This window comes from Penaeus japonicus, unplaced genomic scaffold (assembly GCF_977035675.1).
Source record: "Penaeus japonicus unplaced genomic scaffold, GWHDUDI00000001_assembly GWHDUDI00000021, whole genome shotgun sequence".
Lineage (NCBI taxonomy): Eukaryota > Metazoa > Arthropoda > Malacostraca > Decapoda > Penaeidae > Penaeus > Penaeus japonicus.
The window spans coordinates 23,573,509-23,595,767 of NW_028234423.1; the positions used below are offsets into that span (position 1 = coordinate 23,573,509).

Consider the following 22,259-nt stretch of genomic DNA (forward strand, 5'->3'; position numbering starts at 1 on the left):
GAGCCACAGGAGATGCAATAAGGTCTTGGGAACTTTAGACAAAGATGACTTCATATTGTGCATGGTTGTTGAATGGATGACATTTGAAATGAATAATGATTTCATCTGTTTTCCCATACTTTAGATTCTTTTGATGGATTTTTTCCAGTTGATGATTGTTTTTTTATTCATTTTTTACTTTGATGTAAGTTTGTTTGACTCCTGGATTTTTAAGTTGAGTTGTCATTTCATTACAAGACATTGAATGAACTCTTGTCCTCGGTAGGATCCACACAAATGATATCTGTTGAAAAAGTTTGTTTGATTTGTTTGTTTTTTTCTGTTTTTGTTTTTTTATTTAAGAAAGGTCTTGGGCCAAGACAGGGTTCTTTTGTTCACTTACAAATGATGACAAACCTGTAACATTCTTTGGCTTTGAGATGCCACTTCCTCTCCCAGCCGCTTTGTGCATTGCTCTTCTCTTGCCCTGAGATGTTTCTTTCTTGATTCCATTTTTTCCACTGTGAACTTCTGTCTTTTTTCCTCCTATTTCCCCCCTCCCTTCATGCCTTTGCAACAACAACATGCTTGAGGAATATACAAATTCCAGAAAATTCCTTGGAGGAATTAACTGTCAAAGGTCTCTCAAGATTAATCCCAACTCACTGATTGATGCCCTCACGTGCCTCCCCTCAGTCAGCCGTACAGAAGCCTCACTCCCAAGGGGATTTGATAAGAAAAGAAGTAACTAAGAGAACCATTTTGCCAGTAGAAACACTTCTTGCTGAACAGTAAAGGAATCAACTCAAAATCATCATGACAGTGACGCTAACTCACTGTTGAGAGACGAGGGAACTTGAATGGATCCTTAGACTGAGGTTGATTCTGAAGTGTCCATTTTAGAGTCTGGAAGAGCTGGAAGGGAGGTGAAAATGAGATTGGCACTTATATCAGCAGACCACTTGATGGTCCTTAAAATGTGCATGCTCTTTCATTTTTCATTTTTTTACAATGATCTGTTAGCATTTTTTTCTGTAATTAACTAAAACTGATAGTGTAACATGTATGACAAGTATACTGGACCACAGCATTGCCAAATATATGGGTTCCTAGAACTAGTTCATCATTTGACTTGAAGAATTTGTAATATGCATGACACAGCTCACTTTCTGATTGGATTTCATTCTCAAGAAGAATTTTTTTGAAATTAAATTTTTGTGAGTAAGTTGGAGAGGAAATATAAGTTATTATATATATAATATATATATATATATGTATGTAGGTATATATATATATATATATATATATATATATATATATATATATATATATATATATATATATATATATATATGTATGTAGGTATATATATATATATATATATATATATATATATATATATATATATATAATATATATAATATATATATATGTGTGTGTGTGTGTGTATGTATGTGTGTGTGTGTGTGCGTGTATGTGTGCGTGTGTGTGTGTGTGCGTGTGTGTGTGTGTGTGTGTGTGTGTGTGTGTGTGTGTTCGGGGTGTGTGTGTGTGTGTGTGTATTTGTATGTATGTATGTGTATATATTTGTATGTATGTATGTATGTATATAATGTATATATATATATATATACATATATACATATATGTATATATGTATATATGTATATATGTATATATATACATATATACATATATACATATATACATATATATATATATATATATATATATATATATACATATATATATATATATATATATATATATATATATATATATATATATATATTATATATATATATATAATATATATATATATATATATATATATATATATATATATATATATATATATATATATATATATATATTATATATATATATATTATATATATATATATATATATATATATATATATATAATATATATATATATATATATATATATATTATATAATGCGTATGTGTATGTATATATATATATATATATATATATATATATATATGTATATATACATTTATATATATATATATATATATATATATATATATATGTATATATGTATATATACATTTATATATATATATGTATATATGAATGATATTGATAATATGTGTGTATGTGTTTGTGTTTGTACTACACTCACTCAAGCACATATATTTATAGATATACGTGCACATACAGAAACACACATAATACACATTTACATATAAACATACCAACACTTTCTCTAAGATTTGAGAATGAACCTGCAAATAGCTGCCTGTAAGTGAAAGAACAGAGTGATCCCTAGCAGGGGCTGAGTGCTGACAATTTCCACTGGTGTTTCAGGTGAAGAAACTGCAAGACAGAGTTTCCAAAGCCAAGGAAGAAGTTTCACGTGGAAGGGAAAAGTACGAACTCGGACTGCGCGAAATCTCAGAATACAACCCCAAATATATTGAGGTCAGTTTACTTATATATTTTTTCTTTCTTTCTAAAGTTATTTATACATTTGTTTATAAGTCAACCCATACTGAACATCCACAATGGGTACCAGATGTTATACAGCTGTAATGTATCTCTTTTAACTAAGTAACACTGTTTTTGTTTTTAAAGCATAAGATTAGATGCTGGAAATCAGGGACCTATACAAAGCAGACATTAAGTAGGGGATCAATAAATCAATAAGCCTGTTTTCTATTATTTTCTAAACATATGGTAGAAGATTTGAGTCTAATACTCAAATGATTTAATATAATATAATAGGTCATCACAAGCAAAGAAATTAATAGCTTGATGTAACAAAAGAAAAAAAGCTGTGCAAAAATGATCCAATTTCACAAAAAATCCTAAAATGGAAAGGATTTTGTTAAGCTACATTTTTTTATTTTGAAAAATTTTATTTCTTTTCTTCTCCCTCTTCATTTACCTTTTCTCGCTTCCCTCCCACTGAACTGACCTTGCTGCTTTCTGACCTTTAGGAGATGATCCACGTTTTCGACAAGGCACAGGAGGCAGAGTCTAAGCGACTGATGTTCTTCAAGGACATGCTCTTCGCAACACACAAATGCCTCAACATCTCAAATGATCCAAGGTATATGTTTACACCAAGTACTGATATTCATTATGTGATAATTTGTGTATAATTCTTAGATTGGTAAGGTATTGACTAATGTAAACGTGAGTTTGTTAGTGGTGTAATAGCAGGCCTTTGGTACATTGTTAATCATTTGGGTGTGGGTTTAATTCATTTTGCTTTTGTTACCATCTGAAATGGAAAACCAATTGTGAACTAAACCAATCTGTTTTCAGCCTGCCGCGAATTTATGAAGAATTCAATCATACTGTAGCAAATGCAGATTATGAAAAGGACCTGAAGTGGTGGAGTAACAACCATGGGGTGAACATGCCCATGAACTGGCCTTCCTTTGAGGTATGATAATTACGAGTAGGGATCACAGTTTTCGCCATTGCTGTGCTTTGTCACCTTTTTTTATATGCTTTGTTATTATTATTATTATTATTATTATTAATATTATTATCATCATCATCATCATCATTAGTGTTAGTGTTAGATTTGACATTATTTTCTTTTTCAATAAGTGAATGATACTGAAGACTCCTACTTTTTTGTTTTCATATGATTTAGGTTATTTTTAGATTAATGTTAGTGTGATGCTAGTTAGAAAGAGAAAAGGCAAGTATATGATGACTACAGTTGATTTCATGAAGAGATAATTAGATCAAAATAGACCTAAAACATTATCCTTTAATATTAGGCAAAGAGAAGTCATCAGTGTAGTTGGTTTGAAGCGGAGCTGATATCTCACCTTGGATTTGGGAAAGCAGCAACTCAAGCTAACACCAGAGCAAATAACTTCACAGAGCATGGAACATAATTGACACATTTAGAAGTTATAGAAGATATAACATAAAAGTGCATTATTTTACATTTCTTGCTCAATCAAGCTATTTTGTCCATACTAGACGCTGGCCATATTCAATATAGAAAATACTGAAAATGTACTTGGGACTAGTCTTAAGCACACACATACAAATGTACATAAGTATATATATATACATACCATGAAAAATTGACAGACTCAAAGACTCATCCTGATTCCACATCAGTCTCTAATCCTAGAACTACTTTGGTAAGGTACTTTTCACTTGGTGTGTGCAAATTTAATTTCTTTTACACTTGAACCCTTGGAAAAACAAGGGTCCACTTTTGCTTCTCGGGTATTTGTCAAGCTTATGACCACATGGAATTTTGAAAAGAAAATATACCACTCAATAGATCAAACATTTTCAAATACTTTTTCTTTGTCACCAGTTGGAAATGTTGCATTTCAACAAGCCTGTCATAATGTCCATGTGATGCCACTCAGTATGTTTCAAGGTCTGCAGGGCCAGACTGTTGAACCATCTGAGATGCCAGGTGGTATTTTTTTTTATTTTTTGATGATTGATCATACCACAAAGTGGCTTTAGACAGGGGGAATAGGGGATGGTTAGGTTAGGATGTAGAGTTAGGTTAGTTTGGGTTAAAGTTTCAGTACAGTCAACTTTTTGCACAATACAAAACCAAAAATGAGTAGAATCAGCAAATGCATACCTATGAATCATGTTTCTTCATCATCTACATTTCCGTATGATTCATTGGTGGCTGAATTACAGTGGAAATGTTAAAGATGAAAAGGCCTCTAAAATGGCCAGATCTGTGAAGTGGTGTGTTTATTTTTCAAATTTACATTTAGAATCTAATCTTGACATTATTGTTTTCCTTTTTTTTTTTTTCCTACATTATTTCAGGTAAAATATCTTCCTAGGTTTTATTCAGATCTGTAAATGAGATATCAGCTCTTACAAGCCAAATAGAGAGTTCAAATCTTGCCTCTGAAGTAGAAGTTTTGTGTGCTTATTTTGCACTGCATTTTTGCACCTATTTGAATTACCGTTGACATTAATTGCATGCAGTGAACATCAAGTGTGATTTCTTGCGTGTTGCAGAAATCACATATTTATACATGTTGGTTTAGAACTCTAAAGATTTGCATGAGTAGTAATGTTTGTTTTTAAAATTGTGGTTGTCTGTAGACTAATCCTGTTGTAATCCATGTTATTAGAAGAGCTTGCCCAAGCTTTTTATCAAGTCCTAACCAGGCCGGCCTCCCTCTTTGTAGGCATTGCATCACCGGGCTCATGGCCCAAACTAACAGTGCCATTTCCAGGATCTCTTTTCGAAATGTAAAGTGCAGAGTTTATTCCTGTGATCATAAGATACTTCCTTTTTTAAGATACAGTTTTAAAGATTATAAATTCATATGAGAGTGAATTAATAGCTCAGCTATGAACTGCAAATAAGTTTCTGATTAACTGTAAACAATCTATATTTTATTCAGTTCTTTTATTTTTTCTCAGTTCCCAAGCTGGGGCAAGTCTAGATATTTATTTCTAACTCTTTTATGTTATTGTTTCTTATTTTTGTCTATTTTTTGTATGTTTTGTGTATTTAAACTAACATGATAAAGCTTTTTAAAAAATTAGCTGATGCTTTAAAATAAAGAGCTTGTGCTGTGGTCCTGGCAAGGGCCAGCCCAGCTATATGTAGCATGTCAGTCACCTGTGTGTTTTCTTTGCCTCTTTTATATATATTTTTTGCCCCCGTGCATGTGCGTGCAGGATTATTCAGAGGAATTCCGCGACATTAGCGGCAAAGGCAAGCGCGGCGGCCAGATCCCCGAGGGCGCCATCACGCTGCTCAACCAGCGCACCGTCGGAGACGACCTGCCAGTAATTGACCAATCTCCTCTCTGTTCCCTCATGTTAAACTCTCCCTCTGGACGTCTGCCCCACATAACACTCACTTTCACTCTTTTACAAGGTTTCACTATTCAACCCCATTACTGCTGTTCACTGACATTCTCAGATTTTTTACACTTTTCTCTTGAATATAGGGGAATTCTTAGCTACCATAACACTCTTACAGTATTCTAACTTTTCATATTTTTCAAGAACAGTATTAGCATTCATTCTTCACTTGTGTTTAAACTGGGTCTTTGTCTCTCTCTCTTTTTTTTCATAATACAGATAGGTATAGATATTACATAATCATTAACACTCGCATATGTTCAAGTACTCATGCGAGTACAGTGTACCTGTGTATATGCTTACTTGTATATGTTGGGAATGGTTCCTCCATGCTTAGTATAGTGTAAATGGCTTAGTAAGCTAGCATATTGTGAATATGTCCTGGTATAGTGAACAGGAAACAGGAGCAAGGGGTTCAATGCCAAATATCAGAAAATAGGAAAGTCAGGGAGACGATGTGACAATGAGGAAATTTACATGAAGCAGAAGAGGAACTTATAAAACATCTTGTTCATGTAAGAGATGTGCAGGTGTTATGTGATTTATGGGGAGAGATAACAAAGAAAAGCAGGTATACTTGTGGTTATTAATCATCTAAGTCATGGTCATGTGGCTTGCTTGAAGAGTTGGTACACTTTAGTGAAACTTGGAGAAAGATCATGATTGTCAGTTATCTCCGAAAATGTTAGACTGATAAGAATTGTTCTAGGGATGGAATTCCAGACGCTTAGGGGGTTTACTGATTATGCGAGAGAAGTGTTGAATAGGTATGAGAGGTTGGGTTGCCATGATATAAAGTATAAAAATCAATGAAAAACTCAGTTGTAAGTTGTGGTGGATATCTCTTATGTGTTGCTGGGTTGGAATGAAGGTTGGGACTTTTGAGGTATGTAACAGCAATGGAGAAGTTCATCCACCTCCCTATCCCACTCCATAACTCCTCACGTTATCCCCCTGCCCTTGCTTCTTTCAACACTCCCTCCACCTCTGCCTCCTCCTCATTCCTCATCTCCCTTTTCTAGTTTCACCACAGATTGTCTTGGTTCTACCTTAATGATGCTGAAAGGGATGGTGATTGGAGCTGTCCTTGCCCTGCCATGCATTAATGTCATTGTCAACCTACACCTTCACTGTTGTGTTTCCTGAACCCTTTTTACAAGTGGTTGTTCTCCATTCCTGTAGTCATCATTTCTCTAGTTTATCTTCAGTCACCCTGACACATGGCTTATACAGCCAACTTTGGTTTCCATACAGTAACACAATGTATTCACTATTATGGTAGCACACAGTCATTAAGTACCTCAGATATATCACTGCACAGACCCTCACCACCAGACACAGGCTTCAGTTTCTCCATGGGCATATTTCAGTGCAAATATTGAGTATCTCATATTCACACATGTGCCTACATACATGCAAACATACTCATGGAAGACATGCAGATTTGGTTAGTAACCTCATTTGAAACCATGTTTACGTAAACTTAAAACGACTACAAGTCATAAATGGTCCAGACTTTCCTAGGCATTGGTGAATCACCGCAGGTTTGTAATTTGAATACAGTTTCATAGACAGCTTGTGTGATATTCTCAAGTGCTTTCCTCAGATGCTGAAGTTTATATATAAATTATACATTAGTAAAACTTGTGTATCTATTATTATTATTATTATTATGATTACAAAGTGTTAGATTTAATTGAATACAAGCTATTATAAATGTATGTTTGAAAAAAGTTTGAATATTGTGTGCTTGCTATTGCCTTTTATTGTGATTTAAAGCAAAAGGTGTTTGACATGTAATCAAAAATAGAAACTTGGCTTGCTGCTTAGCTTCCTATGCTTTTTTGGTTTGATAGGATTGGCATTTTATGCTGCTGATATTTGCCAATTTGCTAATTACCAAGTCTTGCTCATGGAATGGGAATGGTTCATTTTCTCTCGTTTACTATTGTTTGGATATATGAATAGCCAGACTACAGAAAATGAAAAGCTTGATAGGAGGATGAAGTTCATCCGTCCTGACAACTAGCCTTACACTCTGTCTCCCTAGCAGTCTGGCAGCCCTCTTAGTGTAACTGATGCCTTCATCACTTTATATAAAATCTGATTCCACTGCAAATTGGAAATTTTAGGCAATGCTTTTACACCCCTTTATCATATAGGTTGATTGCTGACTGCATTCCCATAAAGCAACTCGAAGAAAGATTAGGGGAAAATGCAATTTAAAACAAGTATTTACCCTCTTGACAGAATGTAAAGTCTTAGCAAAGCAAAGCAAAGACCAAAACTCCTTTCTCCCCAAGTATCTCTGACTGTTCCTGAGTGTCTATAGGACCAAGCAAGGGAAGGGGGATAGTGGCAGAATCCTTAGGTGAAGGAAAATAGATCAATTTCCCTCTAAATCATTTACAAAATGGCACACATTCCAAGAGGAACCAACAGGCAGGATCCCAGTTATGTGTCAATTAGCATCAGAACTCCAGTTGTTTTTGCAGGCAGGGAAGCATGAGATAGGTGTGTCATGCCTAAGAAAGTCAGCTTTTTTAACTCATTGCGTACAGGTGTCATAACATACATGTCGGCATTGATTAGGCCTAAGAGGCGGGTGTCAATGCGTACATAACACGTCATTGGGATCTGCTCACAGTTGAAGCGCGCATACAGTCATGCAGTATTATGGCTGTAACTGCACTAGCTCTAGAGCTATGGGGTTCCAAAGTCAGCCTAAACTCGCATTTTATGATGGATTTATGGAAAAATATTGTTTGGGCTATTCTGCGCTACCCAGAGGACGGAGAAAACCCTTTCCCCGTCCCTCTAATTTTTAACCGGTGCCGCTAGTGTTGTAGACCGCCTGCCTTGACAACCAGTTAGGTTGTTAGGCACCCCATCGGCAATGGGTTAATTTGTATATGAATAGGATGAGCAAGTCTCAGATGGTGAAATTATGTTTTTATCATCTTTTATGTGAATAACAAAAATTTCATTTTGAGTCTGAATATTATACCATTTGGTAATAAGTTCTACATCATCAACAATCTATGAGGATTCAAGTTGGAGATAAGTATTTAACAATACTGATGAACAAGTCTGTCTTACTTTTTTTTTTACTGTGCTTTGCAGTAACCAAAATACAAGTTTCATATTTTCAATTCTGTCCTCGCAAAGAGTCATGTCATGGTTTGTAATGAACCAAGGGAAATGAGATGGAATTTGTCAAGTCTTACTAGACCAACAAGTCCTCTGATCTGGGGCTCCAGCTTAGAGTGGAAGGTCACTTACAAAGCTAGAAAGCAATCGTACATGACATATTCGTAGAAAGGGAGTGTCTGGATTACTGCAGTAACATCTATTCAGAGGCATTGCAGTTGTTATTGGATTGATGTTCATTTCTGATTTCTCTTTTGAACTTGTTCATATAGAACACATGTAATATGTATGCAGGACAACTTGCATGTAAGTCATGGCTCACCTTACAAAGAAGGTTGCAGTGAGACAAGATAGGTCAGAAGTTGTCAGTCATTTCTGAACAAGGGAGAAAAGTTTGAGTGCTTTTGTGTGTGTGTGTGTGTGTGTGTGTGTGTGTGTGTGTGTGTGTGTGTGTGCTCTCATGTGCAACCCTTGAGTTTGTGAGTGTTCATCTGTTGTCATGATTGAGAGTTGAGAGTTCTTGAACACTAAGAAACTATTGTGATTTAGTGTAGGGAGGAAAGCACACCATAATGTGACATTATTGCACAGTCACAGTGAAATCTTGCTTCTGTATTTGTAACTGGAAATAACTTAGTTACTGTCTGTACATTTGAAGGAAGATGAACTAGGAATTAAACTGACATTATTGTTATTGTTATTTATCATCATTATTCCCTGGTAGTATAATCATAATTGTTAAACTATAATACTGACTAAAGTATGTACATACGATAGTAGAAGATACCGTAGTTGTTATTAACCTGTAAAGTTAACACTCTGGACAAGCTCATGGCTGAGGGTGAGAAAGGGCAGGTTGAGCAACGGTAAGGTGCCAACCCTCCCAATACCCCCCTGCACCCCACCGGCAGGGCGGGCAGGGTAAATTTCTTGTTTTCTATTCCTTTATGTAGTTGGGTGTGTGCATGAGATTTATTCTTTTGTTTTGTGCATGGGGGCCTTGGGAGTATACAGAGAAAGTAGCCGCTTCTTGCCTGGGTGTGTTTGCAGTTTGTGTTTTGTCCTTTGCTTGGACGGAATTCGGGGATGCTTTGTGACCCTGTACCACCGCAGGTCTCAACCCAAACGTCTGCAAGATGCAGTCACAGGCTCTCATTTACATCAGACTTACTTCTAGTTTACTTTTTACATAGTTATATTTGCATTGTCATATAATGAGAGTAAAAGAAATTATTCAGGAACTCATAAGTACATTCTGCAAAGAAAGAATGCAATTACATAGTCATATATATATATTTTTCTTCTTTCTTTCATATTTCAAAATCTGACTTCATAAAAAAAAAAAAAAATCATAAAAAGAATGTACATCACTTGATCATAGTCTTGGAATGCCCCCTGCCTACAGCCCATTTGGTGCCCTGCAGTTGGCACTCCTGGCAGCATCTACTCAGAAGCACTCAGCTGACACACCCTTTCTCTCATCACAGGAGTACACACCAGACCTGCACCGCATCAGCAAGAAAGGAACCAAAGGAGCAGTGAGTGGCACAGGTGACGTCACGCTCACATCTGTCAAAGGGCCGCCTAACCACACCTCGCCAGCCACCTCCAAAGCCTCGGACAACAACAGGCACTCGGCGATAAGGTATGGCTCCAGCACCAAGGAACAGCCAGTCAGACTTACTGGGGTTGGCTGCATCCTCTGGACCTACTACTCTCCTCTCTTTTCCTGCCTCCCCTTCTTTTCCATACTTGATTTACCCTTGATGCTTCACTGAAACAAAGGTTAAATTCTTGAGGTATTCATTATTTTCTTTCTTTTATTTCTTTGTTTCTTTCTTTCTTTTATTTATTTCACTTTAAAGGGAAATGGTTGCTTGTTTAAATTACATTAACATTTAATCGTAAGTTTAGAAGTTACATGTAAGTACAAATAAATAGAAATGATAATAATAAAGATAAATATTCTCATGTGAAGTTGAAGTTGATTGCTTTTTCTTCATCTTTATGATTGGTGAACTGGTGATTGCACTATACTAGCTTGTTGTAATATATAGTCCTTGTATAGGAAACGCATAACACAATCTCAAACATAACCTCTCTCTCTCTCTCTCTCTCTCTCTCTCTCTCTCTCTCTCTCTCTCTCTCTCTCTCTCTCTCTCTCTCTCTCTCTCTCTCTCTCTCTCTCTCTCTCTCTCTCTCTCTCTCTCTCTCTCTCTCTCTCTCCCTCCCTCCCTCCCTCCCTCCCTCCCTCCCTCCCTCTCTCTCTCTCTCTCTCTCTCTCTCTCTCTCTCTCTCTCTCTCTCTCTCCCTCTCCCTCTCCCTCTCCCTCTCTCCCTCTCTCCCTCTCTCCCTCCCTCCCTTTCTCTCTCTTTCTTTCTTTCTTTCTTTCTTTCTTTCTTTCTATTTCTATTCCCCGCTCATCTCTCTCCTTCCTTCTCTCTTTTTCCCCGCTCTCTTCATCTCTCCTTCCTCCTTTCTCTTTCCCTTCCTGCCGTCCTCCTTATGTCCTCTTTTCACAAACAATCTTTTAATTCTTCCTCTTTTGTACATTGATTTTTTACAACACAGGATGGTTTTACATTCAGAATGGTCATACTTTTTTAATTCAGACAGAAATTTTGCTAGTGATTTAAAAAAGAGAATGCTTTCAAATGACATGGATTGACAAATATGCATGTCTCATTTTGTGATTGTTGCTTCATTTCTAGTGATCTTGGAAACTTTTGGGATTTCTTGATTATAGATTGGGCATAGGAAAGGTAGAAAACCAGCAGAGATCTGGTGCAGTAAGCAGTAAAAGTCGATCATCAACGGAAGTGATTATCATTTTGTCACATTCTTGGTCTCCACTGAATTACTCTTGTTATGGCCGTTTTGCCCTTGCATGGAATGTCAAGAGGGTGTTCCTTCAGCAAAGCTTAGATGGTCTCCTCTGATGCAGAGACTCCTATCCATAGACCAGAGGCACCATAGCTTTTCTCTAGAAGGAAAGCCTTTGTAAAGAGAATGGTGTGAAAAGAATTGAATTTCCCATCTTGCATCCTGACCCAGAAGGGTTCTTACAGATTATGAGATGAGTGGTTCCTTCTTGCTGCCTTGAGTGATCCTTCCACTCCTTGCCAACAAAACAACATTATCCTCTTAGAAGTTTCTACAAAAAATAAGAATGAATAGATAAAAAAAATTGAAGTTTACTACCTGCATATAGAAACCCTGCTCTTTGTCTTTGTGTAATGATGGTATTAGAGTAAAGCATCTGGATTTGCAATAAATGATCATTAAGCCCAAAGTCCTAGTCTTCATTTGGGGGGGGATGAAGAAGAAAACCAATGATAATAAGATGAAAATAGAAAATAGGAATCATAAAGTTTTGGGAATATATACCCTGACAGATCTCCGAGAGAAAGAGGTCTGACATGTTTTTATACAATGCCAGTCTATTTTGCAAACATTCAGAGAAGGTACCAGTACAACTGTGATTGAAAGTTAACCCATTGCAGAACAGTAGCAACATGTACATGCCAAACAAGTTCTTGGCCTGATGACAAGTGGCAACAAAGGAGCCTATAGTCAAAGCATATTTGACGTTCAGGGAGAGTGGATTGCTGAGTTTCTGTATTACATTATAAGTAAAAATTAGTGATGCCAATTGCAATTATGATTACCACAATTCATCAATATAGGTTTGGTTTACAATCCCAAACACAGATGGCACCACTCTCCGAGCACCAACAGGAAAAAAAAAGCCTTGCAGGGCAAGATGCCAACTTCTAGCTCTAATTTAGAGCAGTTAGAATGAGAAAAGGAAGTTGTATTATTTTATATTTGCCCCTGTGCCAGCATGGCTGCCTTGTGATGTGTCAGTGGCAGTCATTAGCACCAGGCCTCCTTCTCATCCCCATCTCTTTATCTATTTTCATTAGGGATGGTTATTTATTTTGTATTTGCTTACAAAAGTACACAATTTAAAAAAAAAAGTGCTTTTTGTCCCCTCTGTAATACTTCAATGACACTTAGTACAGAGAACATAATGAGCTGATATGGACAATATGCTGCAATTTTAGTGCATTACAACATTGATAAGTCTCACAAGATTTAAAAAAAAAAAAAAAAAAAAGAAAGATACCAAAAATAGGTAAAATATGGCTTTAGTATCATTATGAGTGGCTGAAAGAGAATACAAAAAGTTGTGATATATAAGGTGAAATTCCCTCAATTTGTGGCACATCTTTTGTATGCTGTCTTTTCACAAAGTCATTTCTGTAAGTGGCTGAAGGTGAAGCTGTTAGATTGGCTGTTGGGCACACATTATTAGCTAGAACATTTCATACTCTAACTGTCTCCAGCATTGTTTCATTTTTTGTTCATCTCTACATTTTGGTTTTTGTCCTTCGTTTCCCTCTATCCTTTCTTCCACTTTATGTAGTCTAAACTCATGGGTGTATGACTCAAAGAATGAGGCTACTCAAACACTAACTAATATATCAAGATTAAAAGCACATGTCTTTTTTCTCTTGTCATTAGTCAGAAAGGAAAACATTTAAGAATGAAGTGAAAAGAAAATCAGATATTGTATAAAAGTGGAACATGTTGTTAGGAATTAGAAAAAAAAAATTGATAGAAAAGAAATTATATAAAAAAACCAGTGAAAGTAGATGCACAGATGCAAGCATATATCACTGTTGACAGTGCTGAAGCAAGTCTTGGTAAGCAGATAATGTGATGTCAGTAGAAGAGCCATAATGTAGTTAGATCCAAGCTTTCTCTTGTAAGGGATGCTTTAGTTTAATCAAAGTATGCTACTCTGTCGTATTGCTTTATACAGGTACTTTCTACATGGGGCTCTTGCAGTGAGTGTGTAGTCCACCACATATGTCTGTGTCACAGCCCAGCCTTACTGACCCTCCCCTCTCTCCCCCCACACTCCAGCGACCCACAGGAGTCCCAGGAAGCGTCCAATCCTTTCGATGAGGAGGACGATCCACACAGTCAAAAGTGAGGGATGAATTCTGGCATGAGGTTGGATGCTGGCACTCAACACAATCTAGATGATCTCCATAGATTCTCCTTCTGTTGGGGTTACCTTGTGGTGCCTTGCGAACACAGATGCCTTCTTGTCTGTGCTGCTGTGGAGACCTGAAGGATTGTGTTGAGTTCTTTTGTGCCAACCCAGACAGGACCATATACGTACTGAATGCAGTTATTTCTTTATTACTCATTCTATAGTACCTTTTTTTTCTTTAATTTCTAGCAGGGTTTACATAGTACATATGCATGAAAGAGCATCCCTTTTAAATGGATATCCACTCATTTGCACTTTTAAGTGATTTATTTCAAAGAAAAATAAATTGCATGGTAATGTTGTTATATGTACGAGTATGGTGTTGTCCCCAGGGGTTGCATGACTCGGCTTTAAGCTTTCTCAGGCCTTTGAATACATTGCATGTCTTATATTTTGCAAATGCAACTGCACTAGTAGCTTTGGGGGCAGGGATGTGCTACATAACTGTCGTTGAGGGCATTCTGCATGTGCGCCCCATCTTTGAGGGTACGCGTGAGGCTCTAGAAGTTTCATAATTTTTATTTTATATATGTATATATATATATATATATATATATATATATATATATATATATATATATATATATATTGTATTATATATATATATACATATATATATATATATATATATATATATATATATATATATATATATATATATATATATATAAAATAATTACTGATCATTTTTAGTTATGGATAGAAAGAGATGCGATCTGTTCCTGAATTTTTAATTGACATCAGTTTTAACCCCTAAAAGATGTACATACTATTTTAACCCATTCACGCCGGGACCGTTCCGGTTTTGCGCAGTCGCAATACCGGGGTTTTCAAACACATAAGCCTAATGCCTCGAGATTCTCGGGCGCACAAGCCGCGAGCCTGGGTTGCCCCCTCGCTCTACCTGAGCGCGCGGCTTCCCCTCATAGCTCGTCCAGGGCATCTGATGCGAAAACCATAATACGTGCTATCACGTCAACCAGCTCTAATGGGTTAAGTGTTTAGGTGAAAACATTTGCAGCATATAAAAATTATTGTAATTTTTTAATTTTATGTATATTTTCATTTATAGATTCCAAAAGCACACCTCATTTTGTTATGCATATTGAATTAGAGTATACAGAAGTGTTTGTATTGTGCATTTCTGTGTAAGACCTCAAGAAAGTGCATCCTTTAGGGGTTAAGTAGGAAGATCATATACTGGCTTAACAGAAAAGCAACACAAGAACACATCATGCTTTAATTATTTCTGGACTCAATTTTGTATAGTACTGTGGATTTTATATTATTGTTGGAAATGATTGAATTCAACACATCGTATCAATTTACACAAAATGAAACAGATGTTTGGTTGAAGTTTGAATGTGTTCTTAGTCCTTATATGCTAGAACTATCTGACAGATCCAGGTGCTGGCATGTCAATGGCATTACTGATATTATTGGTGTTGTAATACCAGTAACGTACACATGAATATTTGTCATGCTAACCCAATAGTGATGGATGAAGTTATGTTACGTCATAGCCTGGCAGGTCTTCCCGCCAGTGAACCGATATCACGTCATGGTTTGTTTGGCCGGAATGCCAGTTGGTTGATACATAATGGCTGTCCGCCATTTCAGCAGAGAAATGTCCATAGGTGTTAGGCCTGTGCATTTCAAAATACTCTAGTGTTATATCTAGACAGAGCCCAAACCACCCTGTCATTACTGGGTTAGTTGTACATTTGTCTTTTTTTTATTTATAATCAGATAAATTTTTTATAATACTTTTTTTTTTATGTTATGATCAATTGTATTTATAAAGATTTTTTATTTTATTTTTTTTTTTTATGTATGGTTTGCAGCATGTGATAATATAGTATTGTAAAAAAGATTTAGATTTAGATAAGATTAATTGGAATTAAATTCTATCACATGGCATTTTCCTTGTTGGATCTTCTTTCTCTCTACTTTCTTTATCAATTTTAAGATTTTTATTCATTTATAATTTAGTAGACATGTGGTGATGATAAAAACAAGCAGATAAAAGCAGTTTCTCATCATCCATCAGACATCAGTAATATTAGCAATATTAACTCCTATAGGACTCATCGTATTACAGTCTTATTAAGAAAAGCACTAAACAGTTACTTATATCTACTCTAATTCAATATGCATAGGAACATGAGTTATCTTTTTAGAATCTAAAACATACATACAGGATATTTAGATCAAAACATATAAACATTTCCTGGCTTCCTGTGAAATATTGGTGCAGTTTGCCCACCTCTTCACCTGAGCACGACAAAATTCAGTATGCATGTCCTTTAGGGGCAACCCTTTCTTTACCAGGATTGCTTCCCAGTTACCAGGCTCCTTAATTAGCAGAAAACAACTTTATTGATCCTTAATTATGGTTTTATAAGGACTAAAGTAGGAATGGCAGGGCTGCACATTTGTTATGATTTACAGTTTTACTTTGTGCTTTTACACAAACTGGAGTGCAACTTGAGACAAGGTGGAGCTGAGTGCAACATAATAGATATGGTTTTGGACTGTCTCTTTTGGTGGAAGTAAGGAAATGGTGTCATTAAGGCTGTGATACATCATTGACTCTAGGGCTGCAAGCTGGCAAAAAGGGGGTTAACATGCAATCAATACATGAATTGCACATCTCATTCACAATATCTATTTCATTTGCACAATGTGTACTGTGTGGAGAGTGGGGAATGTAGATATTGTTAACAAAGGAGATTGATCTGTGTACTCTCAGAAAACAGCTTTTGCATGTTACAAAAGGTTGTTTCTTAAATATATAGAGCAGTATTTTTGTTACATCTTTATCAGCTTTTGAACACTATCATGTCCATATACATTTATGCTTTTGATACATATACTTTGCACTGTGAACCTTGGCTTTTTGTAAATTTAATGAGGTCTTAGGTAATAAGCCTGCATGTGGGACCATCTCTCAGTCCCATACCTGTGATGTTCTACCAAACAGTAAGACAAATATGCATCTGTTTTTGCTCTCTCTATGTATCTCTCCATCCCTCTTCTACAGCAATGGAGTGAGTGGAGATGATGACGAGTGGGACTATAGCGACCGTATGGTTGATCCCAACAAACCCGGAGTGCCTGTGCGAGCGCTCTATGACTACGAGGGTGTTGAATCAGACGAGCTCTCCTTCAAAGTCGGTAAGTCACTAGTAGGCTCCCCTAGTGGAGTAGGATAGGAGGTGAAGAGCTTGTGCAGGGAAGGGGTCAGTGACCAGTAGTATTTTTTTCCTTATTCTCCTTCCTTTTTCTCCAGTATCTTCTCTTCCCTTCTCCCTCCCTCCCTCAAGAATAAGGGAGGGAGCATTTCTTTGACAAGGATTGAAAGGGATAAAGTATTTGATATTACTAATAGACTTTGTGACAACATTTACATTTACAAATATATTTTTGCTGGTTTCTTTAATTTTTTTATATGCTTTAAAGATTGAAATATCTGTTTATCTCTCAGAAAATCACCAGTGAAAGGAATAAATTATATCACAGATGATAAAGAGCATCAGGTATGCATTTTTAACTACTTGAACAGTTTGCAATTGTGTTTTGTTACAATTCCTGACAGCCTTTCCTCTTTGCTTGACCTTCCAGGGGAAACATTTGAGAAGTTAGAGGACGAGGACGAGCAGGGATGGTGTACTGGACGCAAGGATGGGCGGATTGGCCTTTATCCTGCGAATTACGTGGAACTCTGTTAAGCCATCATGTATACCCATTTTGGTAGATCCAACATGTAACATTTCTGTGTAAAGACCTGTAGCATACCATTACCAAGCACAGCAGCTGCTCCCTGACTACCCTATTGCCGCTGCTGGCTGGGGGACTGGTCTCTAACACTCACAGCAACAGTAAATTCATACCTCACAGAACCTTTGCCGAAAGAGGGTCACGAGCCCCAACCCTGTCCAACAGGTCTTTTTAGTCCATGTGGTAATGTGTAGCAGTGATTTAGCACTACCAGCATATTGTCTCTTGGATGAAAGTGGATTTGTGTCATAGAGGTGGATGAACCCAGATGTCGTTTTATTCTGGCAGATTACTTTGCTTCTATCTGGAGAATCCAATCAACAGCCAAGGATGGATCGTAGCCTTTCAGGAGTTGGTCACCTTCACCAGTGTTAGGTTTTATATAAATTTCTCAACAAATGAATTGTTTAAAATCACGATTTATCAATACACATGACCTTTTCTATGTGAGCTTTTAAATTTTGAGTTCCTGGAAGATTAAACATCACAGTTACATATGAAAGAACATAAGCATACACTCACACACACCCACACTCTTTATATATTATGGTTATATAAGGTTATTGTTAATTCTCTGAGTAATGTTAGTTTTAAGCCCTCTACAGACTAATGTATATTTAGCAAGGCCAGATATGCACCAGACAGTTTATTTGTTTTGTAGATGTATATTTGTTGGTGAAAAGGAGGAGAGAAATGCGAGTATAGCAAAGTTCGGAGACACAAGGCAAAGTCAGGAGAGGCGAATGAGCCCCGTTCTATGGGGCAGTGAAGGAGAGAGGAGAGGGAGGAAAGTTACCAAGGATTGTTATTCATTAGGACTACACAACCACAGGTAACAGAGACTTGTGCTCTAAATGTGTCCTGGTAATGATGCATATATATCGAATGTACATAGCACTTGTTTTATTCCAATTATTATGTACATAGTGTTGATGGCATGGTGTAGGCACACGCTGTTACCTAATCACTAAGATATTCTAACAACCTTCTTTATTTATTTTAGTAAGAATTTATTTCTGTAGAACTACCATCATTCATTATGGTTTGATGTGACGTATTACTCTTAGTAGATTTATTATGATTTATTACTATGATTCAGAGGATTTATTATTACTCTTTTTCTTCCTTTCTTTTTTTTTATTATTTTTATAATTATTAATATTTTCCGATAAGCATTACTTTTTTATGCAGCGTTGTCTGTAGTATTTGTCCTTTTGTGGGAGTGACCTACATGCCCAGAGTAATGTCAGCTCTACTACTACTATGCCAATAAGTGTAAGTCATATATGATGTACGGATCATAATGGGTCATTATATAATAACCAACTGAGGTGGAGTTGAATTTCAAGACTCTCCTCAAGCTTTGGTTGTCTCTCTTGTGTAATATCCAGGTCTGCTTAACCCATTTCACTTAACAAAATGTCTCCAAGGGTGCAAGAATGTTGATGTTGAGGTGACTGTGTTAAGCATAGTCCATGCTAGCTTAGCTTTAAAGTAGAAAATGTGAACGATCAAAAGTGCATTAGGAAATGTTGACCAGTAAACCCCCAAGGAGTCAGGTAAACTTGTTTACTTCTCACTATTATTTCATCCTTATGTTATGTAGTCAGTAGACCTCAAGGCTGTCTCTGTTATTGTGTCATGGATATTCAGAAATTTGTGTTTAACCTCTTTATATCATGTTCTCTAACTATTGCTTGGAGTCCTCTGTCTGAGCTCCTTTAGGAAGATGACTAATTATGAAGAAGCCTTATGGAGGCTGTCTGCTGGCACATGCAGGTGCTCTTTCACCTGTTGCTTTTGCATGAGCCAAATCACAATGTCCTGTAGCATTTCTAAGTGCCACTTTTGAGCAGAAAAACAGAAAACTTAAATACACACATGCAAATACCAAACACACACATTTACACATGCGAAGAGACACAAATACAAAGACATACACATTCAGGTACTGTAGATAGAGGAAGAATTGATATTTATTTTTCTGTTTGAATTACAATTTGGAGTACAACATACAAAAACTGCATATTCTGTTAAGCAATATTTTGGAGGGTTTCTACTTGTAGGTCCCTCAGACAAGTCTAGTTGGTGCCAGAATAGTGTGATTCATGTAAAGGCTGATAATATTGAAGTCCAGTGTAAAGTAATTGTAAGTACATGCACTTCACTGTGACAGCTGAATCAGGAAATCATATTGCGAAGTGGGATCCTCTGATATTTTTCTTGGCCTAGAATAAGAGCAAATTCAGGAAAAATTGCCTTGCAAGAGTGTACTGACAGGATGTTCTGTTCAAGGAGGTTTGAGGAGGGTAAAGGGAACCTTTTGGCATAACATTGAGGCATTTTATCATTGGAATCCTTTGAGGAAGTATGTGATCCTGTCAACACCAGCACAGCAGAATAGCTTAGTGTGTGAAGAAAGAGCATTAACTATTGTGTATGTAAGTGTTTAGAAATAATTTGCACTGTATGAAGAGGTAGTTGATTGTGCTTTTAGCAAGAAAACGGAACATTTAGTACTCCACTTGACAATTGTAGACATCGGAATGGAGGGCAACATCCTTAGCCTTTCGTGCTGTTTTGAATCTTTCAACAGTCTGCCTTTTTTACATAATTCTTTTTCAGATGGTATTTCTTGGTGGGAATTCACATTTTGATCACTAGGTTTGATTTCCTTATTATTTTATTTTGTCACTAGCTTTTTTATGTTCTGTTAAGATGAAAAAAAAAAAGATTTATGTACATATTCTAGATATTTTATTTAACCATATAGGACAAATTTGAATGTATTTGACTTGTCCAGTGCTATGTCTTGGTGAGACCAGAAAGAGCAGCCCTTAGAATGTTGTGTAGATTGTTTTCCCTTCTTGTCCCATAGTAAATATTGATACATCACATTCAAAGGGTTAATGTGCACTGTTGGTCCCACATTGTACATGTAATCAGATGCTAGAGTAAGTTAACGTTGTGTAGCATTAAGTTCGTCAACATCTGTTTCGTCGAAGAAATGGTGATCTGCTCAACCATACGAAAAATTTATGGAAAATGTGGAGTCTGGTAAGAGTCAAAGATTTGTGCTAACTCCAAGGAACAAATTCTCTCTAAAGTGCCTGGCATGTATCTGTCACCAGCTTTTGGACTGTGAACGAGTATGTTTTGAGGTTTTGATTGCGAGACCAACCTCCGTGAAGAGATACGCGTCATTCAGCACTGAGTAAAGCAGTGAATCATAATACCACTGGATAGAAAGGGAAATTTATGTTTATTACAGGAAGCAGAACCATTTGCTTGCAGGGCATACTGTGGTTTCACTTGGCAGCTGTCCCATTTTGTGTACTTTTGAGAATGAGAGATTCTTTTCTTCTTTTTAATCTGTTTTATGTGGGTAATTTGTGTGAATAATGTAACTTTCTTTGCGCACGTGAGTTTTAAAATACTAAAAACTTATGGGAAAAAATTATTTTCTACAGTTGTGTATGTGCATTAAACATTTGCTCATTTTATTAATAATATTATAGAATTTTAAGTTAAAAGAAGTGGATCCATAAGGAAGAAATCAGGAAATGTAAAAGTATTCCAGTGAAAGCATTTCAGATTATTTTAAGAAACGTATAGTGAAAAGATTCATGACGTGTCATTTTCCAGACACTCACAGGCTTTCTTTTTCTTTTTTGTTTGTGGGTTTGTTTTTGCATGATCTGTGTGTGTGTGTGTGTGTGTGTGTGTAAGTGAGTGAGTGTGTGAGTGAGAGTGAGTGCGTGCGTGTGTGTATGTGTGAGTGTGTGTGTGTGTGTGTGAGCGTGCGTGTATGTTTGTGTTTTGTGTGTGAAAATCCACTGGATGTTATATAGAAATATCCACATGTGTTGCATTAATTTGGGATGATATATTATCTTAAAGTAAGCAGAGTTTTCATTTTGGACGAAAAAGGATAAAAGTTGTCATCTCTGGAGCTCTGGAGGAGCTGGAACACACAAGTGATTTATACCATGTACAGATACCTAAAATCTGCTCAATAAAAGACTCCAAGAAACACTTCAAGGACTTTAATGCCCAACATCTCATGAAAATAAACTATATGTATAGTACATGTGTTTGATTAAATCCCTTCATTAGGTTTGGCATGGCTGAGGAGTCGGGGTTGGCCTCTACTGAAACATTTCTGTTTGCCAAATACTTTGTGAAGTGAATCACTAAAAAACAACATTTGGAGAAGAGTACTGGCCATTGTCATGTCAAAATAATGGTTAAGATATTATTGTATCATTGCTAGGAAAATAAAGGAAAGAAAATGATTTAACAAAGGATACAGTATAATGATTTCTCTCTCTAGAAATTGGAAACAGGAATGGAGTACTGACCTACTAATGCTGTCCACAAAATGTCATTTCTTCAACTAATACCATGATAGGAAAATTGGAAACC

General features: G+C 36.3%; 1 protein-coding gene across 11 annotated transcripts in view; it reads left to right on the top strand.

The window, feature by feature from the left end:
- Synd (protein kinase C and casein kinase substrate in neurons protein Synd) overlaps positions 1-21,922 on the top strand; it is a 73,007-nt gene extending 51,085 nt beyond the window's left edge. For 5 of the 11 annotated variants that reach the window (XM_086548869.1, XM_043007036.2, XM_043007040.2 and 2 more), the window contains 8 exons: positions 2,315-2,428; positions 2,947-3,059; positions 3,278-3,398; positions 5,651-5,761; positions 10,477-10,634; positions 13,922-13,987; positions 17,098-17,231; positions 17,679-21,922. In XM_086548869.1, the coding sequence (XP_086404995.1) occupies positions 2,315-2,428; positions 2,947-3,059; positions 3,278-3,398; positions 5,651-5,761; positions 10,477-10,634; positions 13,922-13,987; positions 17,098-17,231; positions 17,679-17,785 (924 nt within the window). In that variant the 3' untranslated portion in view covers positions 17,786-21,922. The remainder of the gene's footprint in view (positions 1-2,314; positions 2,429-2,946; positions 3,060-3,277; positions 3,399-5,650; positions 5,762-10,476; positions 10,635-13,921; positions 13,988-17,097; positions 17,232-17,678) is intronic. The other 6 variants (XM_086548872.1, XM_086548873.1, XM_086548874.1 and 3 more) reach the window with 3 other exon arrangements.
- The last annotated feature ends 337 nt before the right edge of the window (positions 21,923-22,259 follow it).